General features: G+C 39.1%; 1 protein-coding gene across 1 annotated transcript in view; it reads left to right on the top strand.

Moving 5' to 3' along the window:
• The window catches only part of uxs1 (UDP-glucuronate decarboxylase 1), a 93268-nt gene that overhangs the window by 43965 nt on the left and 31264 nt on the right, over window positions 1-18039 (top strand). Inside the window, exons 7-8 of the mRNA XM_056251779.1 lie at window positions 5569-5673; window positions 8610-8669. Of these exons, the coding sequence (XP_056107754.1) occupies window positions 5569-5673; window positions 8610-8669 (165 nt within the window). The remainder of the gene's footprint in view (window positions 1-5568; window positions 5674-8609; window positions 8670-18039) is intronic.

Genomic DNA, 18039 nt, shown 5'->3' with positions numbered 1-18039 from the left:
TCGATGATCACATTTTTATCGATTAAATTATTATCGACAATTAATCGATCATCGATTAATCATTAACATCCCTAGTAAACACACATTAATAGCAATGCGTTTGGACTGTAGAGCATTGCCTTGTGTTAGATCATGCCAACATCCTTCCAACCACAAATGTAAAATGTTAAATCAAATCTCCACACCATGAATATTGGATCCAGTCTCTTTACCAGACCCCGTCAGAAGATATCCGTCATGTCTGGTATCCAAAACCAACCAGCAGGGTTTTGTCTGATATCCAAAACCAGTTAACAGCAAATCTTTTCTGATACCAAATCAGTTAACGAAACTCTTAACTGTATTAACTAAAAGTCTTCTATGAGCCTGAGGGAATGACAGAGGAAACCAGAAAAGAGGAATTGAATAATTGAATGATAATTGATTATGGTTAAATTATTATAAATTAAAATCACAGATATTTATTATAAAAAAAACACAGATGTATGGTTTGTTATGGTTTGTTCTCTTGCACTAGCTATTAAGAATCCTTAGATATTTCACTTGTGAACATGCAAAATGTTTAAGAAATATTAGTGAGTAAGTAAATACAAATAGTGAACACTGGAAATTAAATGTGACAGATAATAGAAGGCAAACTTGGCAATGTTCATTTTTATTTCCCCGTAAAAGGTACAAAGTATGTACGAGCAGTGAGTTAAAAATAATAATAATAATAGAAACTACTTGTCACTCAATGACTGTCTGTGAAATCCACTTGCTGATTACAAGGTATTTCTGTGAAGGATGAGAGTGTTCCAATAACAGTGAAGTTTCAGTTCACTGTTATGGGAACTGAAAGAGGACTGTCAAAGAAAGGAAATTATTTAGATTTAATGTGAAAGTTCAAGAGTTGGGGACTGACAAAAACAACTAGCATTAAAGGGAGGCTGCTTTCATAAATTCAGTCCGGTTTGAGGACAGTCACTGTCAGTGATTTGACTCGACAATGGATCCTTGAATGAAGGGATGTAGAGCTTAGAGGACCTTCAGGTCATTCTCTTTGCCCTTATTTGTCAGGCAGCATCACACCTACCACTTCTGCTAATCAAACCAGGAGAAGCTGGAGGAAAGCTAGTTAAAAACAATGACTGCTATGTCTGTAATGGAAAATCTCAGCAGTGTGCTTCAACCCCTGATGAAGTACAGGTTTGACACATTCAACTGTGACATTAACCACATTCACACAAGAAAACCGTTAAATTACAGTCAAATTGTTTGAATTCAGCGGTAAATGTACCACAGCGATTCACAAACACAATGGCTTTCCATCTTTTTTTTTCATATCGCAGTGGTCCACACATCTCATTCTCCGCCAAAATGCTATTATTACTCGGCAGTGTTTGTCTAGATTAGAGTGGATATTCACAATTTTTGACTTTCACATTGTTAGGCCTACAATGAAACCGCATGAACGACACTGCAACAGTTCGTTCAGAACTTTATGATTTGCCCAACTCTTTGACCACAAACTTCTTAGGCCAAATCTTGTACATGCTCAAACCATTAATCTTACAGCATTGTTAACACAATCAACACGCACCTTTTTGTCTGGCAGTGTTACAACTTCTGTAGCCGGCACAATGGGGTCCTGTACACACATGACCTCTAACCTTAAAAAATAACATTAACTCCCGGTTTCACAGACAAGGCTTAAGCCTAGCCTTGGATTAAAATGCATGTGTTAGCTGTTTTAACTGAAATCAACTTACACTTGCATATCTCGAAATATGTCAGTGCCATTGTTCTGTCTCAAGATGCACACCAGTAATGTTTTTTTTTCTAAGGCACGTTTATAAAAACAACTAAAATATCCTATTTGAACTAAGGCCTAATCCTGGCTTAATTTAAGACCCGTCTGTGAAACCAGGCCTAAAGGTTATATATGAAGAGTTTGGTTCCAAAACGCGATAAACGCCATTTAAAAAAAAAAAAATTAGTTACTGCAAAAATCGGTATTGTATCTGGTTGGTATTGAAAAGTCAATGTTTAATTTTAAGTAAAATGCGATATCCGCCGTGTTATTCTGTCATGTTTTCTCCCTTTCTTTCCAAACCGCGACAAACGCCAGTCTCCCTTCTCAGCAGAATGCGATATATCCGCTCAACCAATCACAACGCACCATTCCACGCAATGTAAACAGTAACGGCAGCGCCTTAAATACACCCGGCTTCCTAGTTTTTCTTATCTATTTTGTACTTTTCGATCAAAAAACAAACAAAAAAATGAATAATTTTGACGGCATTGATGAACCTGTGGTTGTTTCTGCGGTGGGTAAGAAACGTAAGGCATCGAAATCGAATCATTTACGTGAGGAAGATAAGAAGATGAGGCACTCGGGAGGAGGAAAAATGTTTTCAATCTTCTTTACAGTTCTATTTTGAACAGTTTTACACATATATTATATTAATGCAATGGATTTATAGTATGCACAAGACAACAAATTCAGTGTATAAAATGAATGTGATTTTTTATTCATTGTTTAAAACTTGAAGCATAACTCTGGCATTATTCAACCCATAGCCCTGTTGAGCAAGGTCACTGTGAGCTATTGATAGCTATTCCTTTACCTATCAATAGCTTGTGGTGACCTTGCTCAACAGGGCTGTGGGTTGAATAAAAATCTTTAAAAAAATCTTATAGGCCTAAACAAGTGATATAAAATTTATACTATAATATGTGAATCTTTGAAAGTACGTGTTTTTGTCTGTGAAAACTTACTAAAAATATTATACTAATAAACTTACATTGTTGTGGATTTTCAACAGTTTCAATATGAAAAAAATATATATATATTGATTCAATGGATTAATTGCATTTTGAATTTTTTGAAAATCAAAACCTGGATTTGAATTTTTTTTGTTTTGTTATTATGACCTACAAATGCTATGTGAAAGTTTGAAACAGAAAATAGTGGTTTTCATCTTTCCACTTTCTTGGTAAAGAAAACACATTTTTACTCATCTAAATGGATTTATTGCGTTTTGGAACCAAACTCTTCATATGCTAAACCACTTTTCTTTCTTTTTTCTTTATCTGGCATATTTTTACTTCTGGTTGGCAGTCTCTGGCAACCCATATAACCATTATGTTAACAAATTGTCGAAAGTTTAGCAAACTAAATGCCTAGTTTAGTTTTTGTTACTGTGGTGCCATTGTACACAAATTAAAATCTGTCACAGATATGTTGACATTTAAACTAAGAAACTGAACATGTTTTTCTTATTTTATTAATTGTTTTTTAAGAGTTAGATATGGCATTTGTACTGAGATTTTAATAGTAATATGTTATCATGGAATTTGTGCTTCACAGGAAATGCTAAATAGATGTCACTCTTGATTGTATTTAATAAAGCCAGTCAAATTACTGTGACGTAAAGGTCAATTAGCAGATAGTCTGTCAGCAGGCTCTTTAGATGTCACTTTCAGCCTCTGACAGCATGCCCATGGACTGTCTCATACTTGTCTGGCAGCTTCCATGAGCAGGATTTTTTCAGCCAGTCAAAATTTGGTTTACAAGGGACCAGGCTGCTACAATAGCTGCATTTCCACTGTTGGGCCAAAAGCGAGTGTGCTTGTGTTGTGCATGCCAGGGCCATTTGCATCACCACTGTCACTTCTTCTTCTAGCGAGTGTCTAAAATTACTTCCAATTGTGATCCGATGGGAATTCTGATCACCATATGAGGCAGAAATATATTAATACACGATACTAAAGGCGATTTATGCTAACCATTGCTAAATAATTAGCAATGGCGGAGCCAGCATATTTTCTTAGGGGTGGCCAAGCAGGGGCCAGCAACCTGTCTGGGTGGGGTGGTACAGAAATGTTCATAAATCAAACATAAAAAAATGAGTTTGATTTTGGCCTTGCACTTGAGGTACGAGGCTATTGGCCCCACCCGACACGTTGTTAGCCCTGGCTCACACTGGCCCCACAGTGGAAAAGCAGCTAATGAGCCCTTCTGATAAAAGAGCTAGTTGCAGGGTTTGTTCATGTCATTGAGTCTTTAAAAGCTATTCAGGTGTTGATTACATTGTAGTTTAAGGTGACGTAGTTACATTGTACTAAATGTAAGATTGAGTAATATGAGTAATATTAGTTAACCACATGTACTTACTATAGAGTTTAGTTTAGAATTAATTACTTGTAATTATGCATAATTTATTGTTATTACTATAGCTGTACACGTAGTAACGTGTAACTATGTCACCTTAAAATAAAGTGTTACCAAAGTGTTTTGCTTGAGGCACTTAAACTTGCAAGTAGAAAGTAAACTAGCACTTGTCCTCAAGCACAACTGTATATCCCACTTTTTTGTCGATTTGGTTGTTTCTGTTTCAGATGGAAATTCTGAGACTGACTAAGTGACACTGGCTCTTGGGTGTCCACTTATATCCTCAAGAAAGACCATTTAGGTAGACCTGGGCCCAAATTTTGTCTGATCTCAAACAAATTTTTGTGAAAATAAAAATAAGTTCACTTTCAAAATCAACAAAGCTAAAGAGTCTAATGTTTAACTAAATGAGACTAAGTGTCTCATTAAATGTAATGTACAGGATTATCGCTTATTATTAATGATTACTTGAATGGCTTTGTAATTCTAAAGTAAACATAATAAAGTATGTGAATACATTAATATGGTACTACATGCATGTTATCATAGGCCAGGCTAAAAAGGGCAACACTCAATGTAATAAAGTTTGTAACACATCTCTCTATTTACCAATGAGTTATTGGCCTGATAGACTCCTTGGGTTGACCTTAAATGACTCTTGCACCATTCCTTCATGCCAACTTAACCATAGGACCAGTGTGTCTCTGCTCTTTGATTTTTCATTCCTATTGAGCCTCAGTCATCTACTCTTTTGACTCATCTCCTTCCTCATCCCTCTATAACTGATCTCTGCTCATCGCTACATTTAAGTTGGGGGAGGTTGAATGAGAACTTGTCTGTTTATGTTCTCCATCCATTATATTGACTTGCCTATGCCTGGTCTGACATCAGATTGCATATAGTAGACAGAACATTTACTAATGATAATGAGAATGACCTTTCTGCCATGTCTGTGTGTGCATTTCCATCCAGTTTGAGTTGCAGTAAGCCTTCATATTTGTGGCATTGGTCCCATTGCTGAGTTACTCATAAGTTTCTCTTGGAAAAGCACAACATTTTTAAAATTTGGTTCCTAATTATAGATTCAAAGACTGATTAAGATATTTACCCATAAAACCCTCTTTAAATAATCATTTGCATTAACAAGACAGCTCATTTGTTTGGGCATATGAATGGGCAGATGGTAACCATCTATTTGGGCTGTTGTTTTGGATTAGCTTTAGGCCATATTCAGTATCTGTAATCATTGTACAGTTGGATGATGTTTATATTGGTGTAAATGGAAGTGTGTTTGATTTTTATCTGTCCAATCTGTCCTCTGGCAAGAGGATTGGTTCTAAATGGAAAATGGCTCAATAAACAATTCCCCTCTCACTTTTCAACTTCTGTTTTTTTACACCCCTCTTTTTCAGTTGACCAGATATATCATTTGGCCTCGCCTGCATCGCCACCCAACTACATGTACAACCCTATCAAGACACTGAAAACGAATACTATTGGTACTCTCAACATGCTTGGTGAGTATTACCCAAAAATAAAAATTCTGTCATCAGTAACCAAAACACCCTCATGTCATTCCACACACATACGACTTTTGTTCATCTTCAAAACACAAGATATTTTTGTCCCTCCAATGATAGTCCATTCCACCAAAAGTATGACACTTTAAAATGTCCATGATCCATATCATACGTAATCCATATGAAATACAGCTGCTTAATTCAATTCTGAAGAAAATATTTAATTCAGGGTTTTATTCACATACACATAAACGTGGATCAATGCACATACATAGAGCACATCAAATATCACCCGTACTTGCTAGATGCTCAAGAAATACTTGTGTGACTTTGGATAACAAACCTCATCGGTTCTTGAAAGTCAAGCAAGCACATTTGAGCTTCCGTTTTCAGTATTTTATGTTCTATGTTTATGTGTGTTGATTAATTTTTAGATGTGAATATTCATTAAATCTGTTCTTCATATAAAGCGATTGTGCCTCTTTGATTAAACTGCTCAATTCAAATGTATTACTTTTACAAAGTTATTGTGAACTTTTGAAACGTTGGTGGAATGACATTAGCGGTTTCTGGTTCAAGACCAGCAGGTTTTAGGGGATAGTGCAAAGCCATTTTGTGTGTGTATGTGTCATGGAAAAGGGTATCTGCCATAAGTGACCAAATCAAGGGTCCTTTTATCTCCATAGTAACAGCTGTTAGCAATTCCAATGGCTGCTGTCATAAGACGTTCACAATTGGCATCCACCACGAAAAGACACTTCCAATGTTTTAGGTATTACTTACCTAATCAGGCTCCCTGTTATCTTGTGCTTCAAACTGAACAGAATATCTGAATTCAGCATGATGCACCAGCGCCTTTGCTTTACCATTTTACTTTTGTGTTGTCTTGTGCTCTTCTACTGTTACTGATTAGGTCGAATCTTGCACCTCAGCTGTCTCATCTGTAATGACCATTCAAAAGATCTGGGCTCGTATTCATGAAAAATACTTAGAAATGTGGGTGTTTCCTATTACAATTAAAGAAAAGTTCCTTAAGTAATTCAGAAAGCATCTTAACCCTTAAAAGAGGTCTTAAGGTCCAAAATTGTTATGGAGTACTGACAAGGACTTTCTCTGCAAGCATGTAAAAAAATAAACAGATCAGATTTCGCTCCCCTTCTTACGTAGGATCTAATTATAATATTACCGCCCCTTAAACTGCACGTTTCCACCCACGGAGCCGCCATTTGCTTTTCGGAAGCGACATCAGTGTAACCAGTTCTAACACGATGGCAAAAGTTCGAGGAAAGCATGCAAACTGTCCCGTCAATGGCTGCACAGACGAGCCCAGAACACTATTTGACCAAAAAAATGTCACAGCTGTCTTATAAAGACACTTCCCTTAGGAAAAGTAGCTCATTTGCATTTAAAGGAACACAAAAACGGCGCGTTTTTGCTCACACCCAAAAAGGGGCAACTTTGACAAGCTATAATAAATGATCTGGGTGGTATTTCACAGACACATTCTGGGGACACCAAAGATGTATATTACATCTTGTGAAAAGGGGCATAATGTGTCACCTTTAAATCAATATTTTGATTTTGCCTTAAGCTGCCAGTTAAAGTATAGTACCTGGGTGCTCAGAAGTGAAAGAAACAGACTGCAGGGTCTTGAAACAGTTTAAACTTGACATGCCATATTAAAAAAAAAAAACAGCCACGGTTTAAAAAAAGACAACTGGGACAAATAATAAGGGGGACACATTTTAAGATAATGCAACCCAGGCTCATTGGAAATAAGTGACTGGCTATATTTTTTGCAAAACAGCTAAAATATACGATAGATATATTTGGCCATTTTTACTCAGATTGTGATTACAAGGACATATTTTCCATTAATAAAGATTTATTGATTATACACAATTCCTTGCACAGTACCATGACCTCAAAACCTTTTAACCGTAGTGCGTAAGCGAATACATTTTGAGGTTTGCGTCACATAACCAGCTCCATACGTTTCAAATGCAATAGAGCATTAACCTTTTAGCTCCACTCACTGAGCATTTCATTTTCGTTTTTAACTACGTTGAAGTTAATTTTGCTAACCAGTTGTCTATGTCAGTAGCCTGGTTAAAACCAGACCATTCTCAGTTGTAACTGAGTTATGGTCTGGCAAAGTGTCATAGACAAATCATTTCCAGAGGGGCGTCACCAACGGACGTCGCGGATAGACCTAAACCCAATCAGAGCGATGAAGGAGATGACGTATGCAGAGCGGCGGAAAAACATTTCCGTGTGTTGTTCTTTGCTCGGTTTTTAACTAAAAGGAAACGTTCAAATTGCTTAAAACAGACGCGATAGCTGATTGGAACGAGTGATGTTCGACGGCGCCATCCATCTTTGTAATGTAGGCTACAAAATCTGCTTCAAAATCCCAGCGCTGTCGTCATCATGTAAAGCCCGCCCCAACGTTTCTGATTGGTGCCGCAATTTCGACGGATTGGAAATGGGCTTGAATGAGCTCTTTGCCAGTCTAACTTTCAGAGCAAATCTAAATTTGCCGGAAGTTGTCTGGGTTTTCCCAGGCTACTATGTCAGGGAAACATAAGCTTAAATCAAATCTCAAGACATCAGTCTATAGATAATCGTTCATATTGTACACCTTTTGTAATCTAAATGTTGTTTTTTTTCTTTTTCAAAAAATAATGAGAATATAACACCTCAATTCAAACATTAAGCTGTGAAAGAGGTGATTTGTTGAATGTTATTTTTCTCTGGCTGATATCCTGATCGGGGTGGTCTTTGCTTTTTCCTTGCAGCCTTTTTCTGATTGATGTCTGGTTTGGTTGTTTCTGACTCACCCAATGGGAGTCACATATTGATTGATGAGGCAGACTCTATCTGGTTAGATACAATTTAACAACTGATTTGTTCATGTCTCTCTCTGTCCACAGGATTGGCCAAGCGAGTCGGAGCTCGCCTGCTCCTTGCCTCCACTTCAGAAGTGTATGGAGGTATGTGTACAAATGTCTCCATTCTAATGCTTACAGTAATGGGAAGGGGACATTATATCATAACATATTATTTATATCTCTCTTAAACGCACTTACACATCAATTTCTGTTCTCCTATTGGTTTTTTTCATTAGATGTTTGTTGTAGAAGTAGTCACATTCCAGAACAGCGACCTAAAATTTCATACACTGACAGAATATCTGTGAACCTGGTTGTAGGCATCAGGGACCTGTAGTCAAGCAGTTTTAGCACTTTAGGTATATGGCTTTAGGAATGTGAGTTGAGATCAAAGGCTATAAGAGACAGGGATGAAGTGCTTCAGGCAGTTTGAGAGTGCATGAGTCTGGGATTTGAAAAGATTTTGGTAAATGTAGGATTCTATGGCTGTTCTATGTAATAATAAAGAACCCGATCCCAGTTGTGAAGCATGGTGATAGAAGTGATGTAGTGGAAGCTTCTTTGAGTTCATATTGAATTGTCACAACACACATAATTTGTCCTAAAAGGAAATTAAATATTATGGCCATGTCAATTAATTAAACAGTTCCCCTTAACTAAGCAATAATTACACTGCTGAGAGGTTGTGGCACCTGAAATGGCAAAAGTGTTTACCAGATTACCTAATGTGACCCGTCTCACCCACACCTTCTCTGTGTGATCCCACATCTTCTCTGTGTGATCCCACATCTCTTTGAAATGAGTATATTTACTTCTTTTTTTTAACAACTGAGAGGAAACTGCAATTGATCTTCAGCATTTTGATGGTTGGATAATCAGCTCATTTGGGAATTAGGAATCTCTATCCAAGAGAGAAATAAAGCTTACCGGTAATTAATAGGGCTAGGCTTTGACACAAATGTCATGATTCGATTAAATTTTGTTTCACAAGCTTTCGATTCAATTCCAATATCAGTTCATTTGGATATATATATATATATATATATCGGGTACAATAAAAAAAAATTATCAAAGAAAGAAATCTCTTTCAACTAATGCTGTAAACTTTTTAGGGCTCCCTGTCAGTTGGTACATTACTATATTAAAGGTTAAAATTAAAAAATTTGTATACATACATTTTAATTGCACAAAGAATGTAGTTTTTATAATAATTTTAATGACAATTGTTTTTTCTCCCAATTAGTTTTTTTTTTAAATAAATATTTAAACAGTGGCTGTTATAACTGTCATAGGACAGATCTGTCATGCCACATTAAAGAGTGCAAAAGTGATATTTATTGTTTGAAATTTTTAATACAACCGACAAAATTTGAAAGCTGAGACTGTCTCATATCATAAGTAAATATGGTACTTATATTTATCACAGCACAACTTATTGTGATTATTTTATTGGCACGCTATAAATGGGTGAAGTTTTGTTCAGGCATTTAAGAGTCAATATTGGTTTATCAAAATGAGAATCGATTAAAATTGAGAAATCAATATTTTCAACCCATCCGTAGTAATTGGTTATGTGCAGTTAATGTTTTGTTTGTTTGTCATGCTGATTTTTTTTTCTGTTTTCTCTCTTGCTAATGCCATTTATCACATGCAAGAAAATAAACCATTATCACTAGAAAGTGACAATGACATCAATTTATTTGTTGTGCTATTGATTGCCTTCAAACTGCTTAACCCTCTGGGGTTGTTCGGCCCAAATGGACCCGAATCATTCAAATAAAAAAATGTTAAAAATCACAGCTTCTTCGGAATGGTCCGAAATTTGGTGACTTTGTTGGTATTTGGTATATGAACACCCAAAAAAATTGGGGACAGGATGTGAACAGTCTAAGTGGTTGTAAAAAAAATAGTCACACTCAGGACCTTCGGGTCCAAATGGACCCCCATAGGAAATGAATGGGAAATTGGCAAAAATGTGAAAAAACTGAGTTTTTTGGTGCGTACAATCTACAAATCAGCCACAATCCATAAAAAAAGCACACAACAGTGAAGGGGTGAATCTATAAAACATCAAGAGTGCAAAACAGACACATCCACACACACACACACACACACACACACACACACACACACACACACACACACACACTTTTATACACATACACACTCATAAATTCAGATTACATAAATCTGTTTTGAATTTTTTAAAATCACAGCTTCATCGGAATGTTACGAAACTAGGTGACTTTTATGGTATTAGGTATGTGAACACACAACAAAAATTGGGGACAGGATCTGAATAGTCTAAGTGGTTGTAAAAAAAATAGTCAAACTCAGGACCTTCGGGTTCAAATGGACCCCCATAGGAAATGAATGTGAAATTGTCAAAAATATGAAAACATAGATTATTCAATATGAAAACACAGACTATTCAAATAGAATAGTCTATTTGAATAGTCTAAGTGGTTGTAAAAAAAAAAAAAAAAAATACTCACACTTAGGACCTTCGGGTCCAAATGACCCCCATTGGAAATGAATGGGAAATTGTCAAAAATATGAAAACAGTTTTTTTGTGCATACAATATACAAATCAGCCAGAAAGCAGAAAAATGACTCAACGGTGAAGGGGTGAATCTCTAAAACATCAAGAGTGCAAAACAGACACACAGACACACACACACACACACACACACACACACACACACTGTATTATATATTTATAATAATCTGTATTATAAAGTAAAACTGGCACTTCAAATTACCATTTAAACCAACCAAACAAACAAAAAACAAGACAAAAATAGTCTTTGAGAATCTGTTATTATATTTTAAAAATCAACAACCTGAAAAAAAATTGGTATATATTTGCAAAAATCACTAGAATCCCCAAGCCTTTCTACAGAGAGCTGTAAATCCACTAGTGGTAAAAACGTGCTATTGTGTGATAAAAATGCTCAGTGTGTCCACCAGATGGCATCTATATTTTTTTCAAAAATTGCTTTCATGAGGCCTAGGCTTCACTCTAAAATGTAATACAGCTTTGATAAAAAAAAAAAAAATTCTATTATGTTCAATGGGAAAAAATGGGTCATAATTATTGCATAAATATTCATTATAAATCATAAAATATCTCAAAACACCAAAAAAGAAAATAATTTTTTTTATAAAAAACAAGTAAAAAAAAAAATTTGATTTTTTTTTTTTAAATATGAATCCTGCCCGTTGGGTCCATTTGGACCCGAACACCCCAAGTGTGACTGTTAAACGAACAACCCCAGAGGGTTATGAGTTACTATTCTTCATGATGGCTGCTTTAAAGGATTGTTTGTTTGAATGTGCAAAAAATTTATCTTGCTTTAGCTAGGGTTATTGCTCAAGCCTTCAAAATCTGCCTTTTTAATGAACCAAGAACACTGAATTGCATTGAAATCCAAGAACCACTCTTTTACTCTGAATGGCACAATTGTTTTGAGAACATAAACATACTTTGAGGGAATTATATAATTTGAATGTAAACTATTATAATATTAATTAACTTTACATGTACAGACTGATCATTAAAAATAATTTCTTCTCACCAGAGTTAAATGATTGACCAGAATTGGCAACATAATTTCTTAATCTATACAGCTGCATCAATAACAACTTCTGTAATGGCTCTGCAACTCAGTGTATTTTGACACATAATAACCTTTCAGTTTGATCCAGACAAATTTGTTTGCAGTTTTCCCAGTCTTATTTTAGATTATTGCAGTGCTCCGTTTTTTAATCTTTACGGTTGTGTCCAAGGGTGTTCATTACCAAGCGTGATTATGGATCACAGCGCTCTTACCACTTGGTTTCCACCAAAGCTGCACTGTCCAAATATTATTATTCTGATTATTTGTGTCTTTGCCCATCATGACATCTCTGTCTAACCGAGTTGCTTTACTCTGTGTAAATGGCGTGATGTGATCAATGATGTGATTAACTATGATAACTGTAACTGTAAAATTGTAATAATTGTTTTGAAATAATAATTCTTTGAAAATAGAAAATTATATCATTGGAATCACATAAAAAAAATTCCCAGTTGATAAACAATTAAAGCTTTGACTGCCAATCAGAATCCATCAGACGTTAAAGAGCTTTTAAAGTGGCAGACGACATAACTGCAGTACTCGCTTATAATAAACAAAATGTTATCGTTTTTTAGTGTGGATGCTAAAATAGTTATCGTAAGAACTATCTTTATAGTTGATATCTTATATTGTTCTTGGTGTGAACGGGCCTTTTAAATTGTGCCCAGTTTATCCCCTCTGAAAGAAAAAAGTTGGATCGTCTACTTTTTGTTTTCAAGGTTTTGCAGTCAGTCACAGTCACTCTGTAAAACAGCTGGATTACTGGAAAGTCACTGTAACAATGTTCAAAGTATGGAAGGAAGAAGACGGTCAGCTTGCTGAGACTCGTGTGTTTTATTTGGATAATTCAAACTTCCAAACAAAAGTCGCACTCACAGCGCTCTCTCCAACGCAAACTCAGTCCAATTTAGTTCACAGGCAGCTCTCCTGAGCATTCACACACGAGTCCACAGCTTCTCTCTCCCCTTGATTCCCATTTCCAGGTGGCTTTTATCCGCTCCCTTCACACCAATTACTGCAACGAGAGACAGGTGTATGTCATTTGGTACTTGACCCACTTACTTACCGCTCATCTCCTGCCTCTCTCTCCCGTTGCAGAGCGAGAACACGTCCGCAAATTGTGGCCACCCTGGCCACATCAGTGAGCTGCGAGGGTGAGAGGTGATCTCCACCTCCAGAGCGAGAGATTGGATATTGGTGCTCACTTCTGGCCCAAGATCCTCCTCTCTGCTCACTGCCGTCCATTTTTTTAGGAGATTGAGGTGGTAGATCTGATGAGCCCCGCACTTGTCCGTCCGAACTACCTAATAATTGAGATCTTCCACTCGCCGTGTGACCTCAAAAGGTCCTTGCCACTTAGCTAATAATTTAGAACTGGACGTAGGGAGCAATACAAGTACTTTCTCTCCCGGTGAAAATTCTCGTAGTCTGGTTCCCCTCTTGTACAACCGGCTTTTAGTCTGGGCCTGTAACAAATTATCCATAGAGAGCCGCCCCAACGTGTGGAGTTTTGTTCTCAGGTCCATGACATATTGAATTTTGTTTCTGCTATCCGAAGTTCCTTTCTCCCAAGTTTCTCTCAGTACATCCAGCACCCCACGGGGCTGACGTCCGTAAAGAACCTCAAAGGGGGGAAACCCCGTGGAGGCTTGGGGGACCTCGCGCACAGCGAACAAGAGGGGTTCCAGCCATTTGTCCCAATTTTTTGCGTCTACTTGAACAAACTTTCAAATCATGTTTTTCAATGTGCGATTAAATCGTTCCACCAGACCGTCTGTTTGTGGGTGGCTGATGCGAATCGACTTAATGCCCAATAACTCATACAGTTCAGGTAAGGTTTGTGACATAAACGCTGTGCCTTGATCAGTGAGAATCTCTTTCAGGATTCCCACTCGGGAGATTAAACAAAGTGCATCCGCTACACTCTTTGCAGAAAGGGTGTGAAGCGCAACCACCTCAGGATTATCGCGTTGCATAATCCACCAGGACTAATGCAAAGTGATGCCCAAGTGCCGATCATTCTAATGGCCCAATGAGCTCCATGCCAATTCTCTCGAAGGGGACCTGCATAAGTGAAAGAGGGCACAAAGGTGCTTTTGGAGAGGCCAGTGGATTTACCAGCTGACATTCACGACAAGCCGCACACCATCTGCGCTCATTCTCATGAAGCCTGGCCAAAAGAATCGGGTCATTAGACGTTTTAACGTTGCTGCCTGTCCTATATTTTCGGCCATCGGATTACTGTGAGCCGCCTGGAAAAGCATTTCCCGACGGCTTTTTGGTACTAACAATTGTGTTGTATCTTGCTTTGACTGAGCGTCTTGGGTCACTCGACACAACCTGTCTTTTATAATCGAAAAATAAGGATAGGAGGGCGGTCGAGCCTGTTGGAGAAACTGTCCGTCGATAGAACAGACCTGTTCAAACGCGTTCTTCAGCGTGTCATCCTGGGACTGTTCCAGGGGAAAGTCATCGCGGCTGGAGAGGTTCAGCCTCTCCAGCGCGCTCTGTGCCCCTGGTTCATATCTCACCGGTCCCGGATCAGCTTCTCCCACCTGCTTGCACGCCATCCTATCCTTCTCTTCCTTTTTCCAACAGATATCCGCATTTAAACACCCCAATAACTGATTAAAAGCTGGCCAATTCGTTCCCAAAATTAGCGGATGTCTGATGCGCTCTGCCAACTCTACCTTATGTTTTTGACCCCGAAATATAGATATATCAACATATCCCGGTGCACACACCTCACCTAAACCATGCGGCTTTTATCCAATGCCCCAGGCTGAATCAAGCTTTGATGACTGGAGGTTTGGTTACAGCCTGAATCCACCAAAGCCTGATAGGTACCCCCCTTTATACTCACAGGTATTTGGTACAACCCGGCTTGATCGAGGGCGGCCGGCAGGACGTCCGGAACCCGGATAAGGGTCCCCACTTCCATAACTGAACACCTGTCTATAAAGTCCCCGCAACGCCAACAGGCCGGTCCAGGCCTCCCCACTGCCCTAGTGGCAGGAAGTGGGTCAAGAGATTGAAGTGATGTGAGCGGAGAAACGGGAGCTGATGTCCCCCTGGGCGGAGCTCTCGGTCCACCCGGAGTCTCTTGAGCACTCCACCCCTCCAGCGGGGCGGGGATCGAGGAGGGAGGTTGCCGCTGGACCTGGGGAAATGGATAGGTTTGGAAGGAAAGAGAGAGAGGGGGGAACCACAGGGGAGGGGAGAGAGAGAGCAACCTTTGGTAGGGGTTCGCCGACCCCGCAGCACGCCACCATCTGGTCTTCTGCCAGTTGGATAGCCGAGTCCAGCGACGTCGGGCGGTGGCTCTAGACCCATTGCAACGTTTTCTTGGGGAGCCGCGCAATGAATTGCTCCAGAACCACCTTATCGATGACTTGCTCCAGTACCACCTTTTCGATGACGTGGTTGACGTCGCTTCCCTCAGTCAACACTCATCCCGGAGCTGCTAGCCATCACGCAGGGTCTGTCACTTTCGCCCAGGTCCAGTGACCGGAAGCGCTGACGCTGGGCTAAGGCCGACTCTCTGCAGGATGGCTCGCTTCAGATCTTCGTATACGAGGAGGTTCTGGACTGGAAACTGCTGGGTGTCTTCCTGGGACTCCCCCACAGTAATGGGATGAGGCGCACCGGCCAGTTTGTCTGTGGCCACCCACATGCCTCGGCAGTCCTTTCGAAGAGGTCCAGAAAGGCCTCGGGATCGTCCTGTGGGATCTTATTCAATAACATGTGAGTGGGCGAACCTCTGGGATTAGCGAGCTCCGGAACAGCCTGCGGTCCTCCTGCTGCGCTTGGGTGAGGGCTTGGAATCGCAACTCCTGATCCGCCCTCAGGTCCAGTAGCGCCTGATGGTTCTCCTAGTGGAGTCCCTCGAGTGATTGAATGATGTCCGCAAACGGCTTTCCTGACGGGTTCTTCATGATGGCGGCGGTGTTCTTCTTCCTTTCCTGGTTTCATCACCACTGCTTGCTGAGACTCGTGTGTTTTAATTTGATAATTTAAACTTCCAAACAAAAGTCGCGCTCACAGCGCTCTCTCCAACTCCAACTCAGTCCAACTTAGTTCATAGGCAGCTCTCCTGAGCATTCACAGCTTCTCTCTCTCCTTGAATCCCATTTCCAGGTGGCTTTTATCCGCTCCCTTCACGTCAATTACTGCAACGAGACACAGGTGTATGTCATTTGGTACTTGACCCACTTACTTACCGCTCATCTCCTGACTCTCCCGTTGCAGACCTCGCTGAACCACGCCCCCTCGCCACTGTCACGCTTGTTTCCTGGTAACCCTAAGCAGACCATATACAGTTCTGATTTTGTGAGTTATCTGTACAGTGAACAGAGATGAATTCCTTTCTACAGCTACCTCTCTTTTGTTCGGCTTACTGTATATTTTCTTGGCCTACCTGGGTGGTGCAGCCATTTTCTTACTTAGTAGGGATATCCACGAGTACTCTGACATGATGGCGCCGATCAATCATGAAAACGATGATCGCCTTGACTTTAAAAAAAGACATAATTTTTTTAAAGATTTTTGGCGGCATTTTGGGTGGTTTCAGATGTCTGATTGGTTAGGACAGCATGCAGTCCAGACCAGGGACGTGCACAGGGGGGTTGCTCAGGTTGCCCGGGCAACTGCCCATATGCCCTTCTCACTCAAGTTGCCCTTCTCACTCAAGTTGCCCTTCCGAGAAAAAAATTAAATCGTACAATGGATGCAGAATTTCACGTAGGCCTAGATTAAAAAAAAAAAATCACAAAGCCTCATTCACTTCCATTCGGGCACCGAAAGTGAAAGTCAGTATGAAGGGCAAACGCTGCACGCGACCATAGACTGCACGCGACCGGCATAGGGACACGTGTCATAGTCATAGCGCGCCGTCAAATGTGTAGCTACAACATCCACGACAAAATGAAGCGAAACTATCCTTCTGGTCACGAAAAGAGGAAGAAGAAAAAAACCATGAGAGTGCATTGCGGGAACAACAATCAGGTAAACTTGTGTTCTCTCCTCTCTAAGTTTGATGTCAGCAAAGTTTGATGTTTTTCGGTCTTGCTAACCTAGCTGGGCAGGCAGTGCATCTCTTGCATCACTTTGTGGCTGACAAAAGTGAGAGTGAAATACAATTATTTATTACGTTTGATTTTGATAAACGACAAAGTGCAACGGTGTTTGTTTACTGCAGCTCGGAAAACATAACCGCGTCGCGTGTGTTATCGTGCGTTCATATGCGCGTTGCCGAAATGAAACTCGCATTTTTCAAGCAGAAATATGTGGAGACCAGACATACTGTACAATACATGCACGTGAATGATGGCACTCCCAATCAAAGTACACATCATACTTTTAAAACAAGACACTGATTATCTAGTCTCAGTGTAGTTAAAAACTCTAAACAACTGCACTAATTATGCAAGATAAGCAATGTATTGACAATTTGACATTGATTGACTATTGATTTATAGGCTATATTGAATTAAAAATGTTGATTAGCTGGACATACTGGTCAAAATGGATGCACATCCCTCAGTAAATAATAACCATAAATCAAGAATTGCTTCAACATCCATAATAAAAAATTAAAAAATCATACTGATGCCGAAAATGCCCAGGCTGTAGAAAGAACCAAAGTTAATCCCAAAAGCCAAAGCTCAGGGTTATAATTTATTATTTTCTTCTTATTTATGTTTACGTTAATATTCACTTACTTAATAATTTTCACTTATTATCTTAACATTCTATAGAAAATACTCTATTCAATAAATATTGTGTTATTGAACCTCATTCTGTTCTATATTGTTGTACTTATTCTTTGACTGTTTTGTTTAAAGGAGGGAGGA

This window comes from Rhinichthys klamathensis, unplaced genomic scaffold, assembly GCF_029890125.1.
Source record: "Rhinichthys klamathensis goyatoka isolate OS25496 unplaced genomic scaffold, OSU_Roscu_1.1 h1tg000090l_1, whole genome shotgun sequence".
Lineage (NCBI taxonomy): Eukaryota > Metazoa > Chordata > Actinopteri > Cypriniformes > Leuciscidae > Rhinichthys > Rhinichthys klamathensis.
This window is presented reverse-complemented; position numbering and strand designations above follow the sequence as displayed.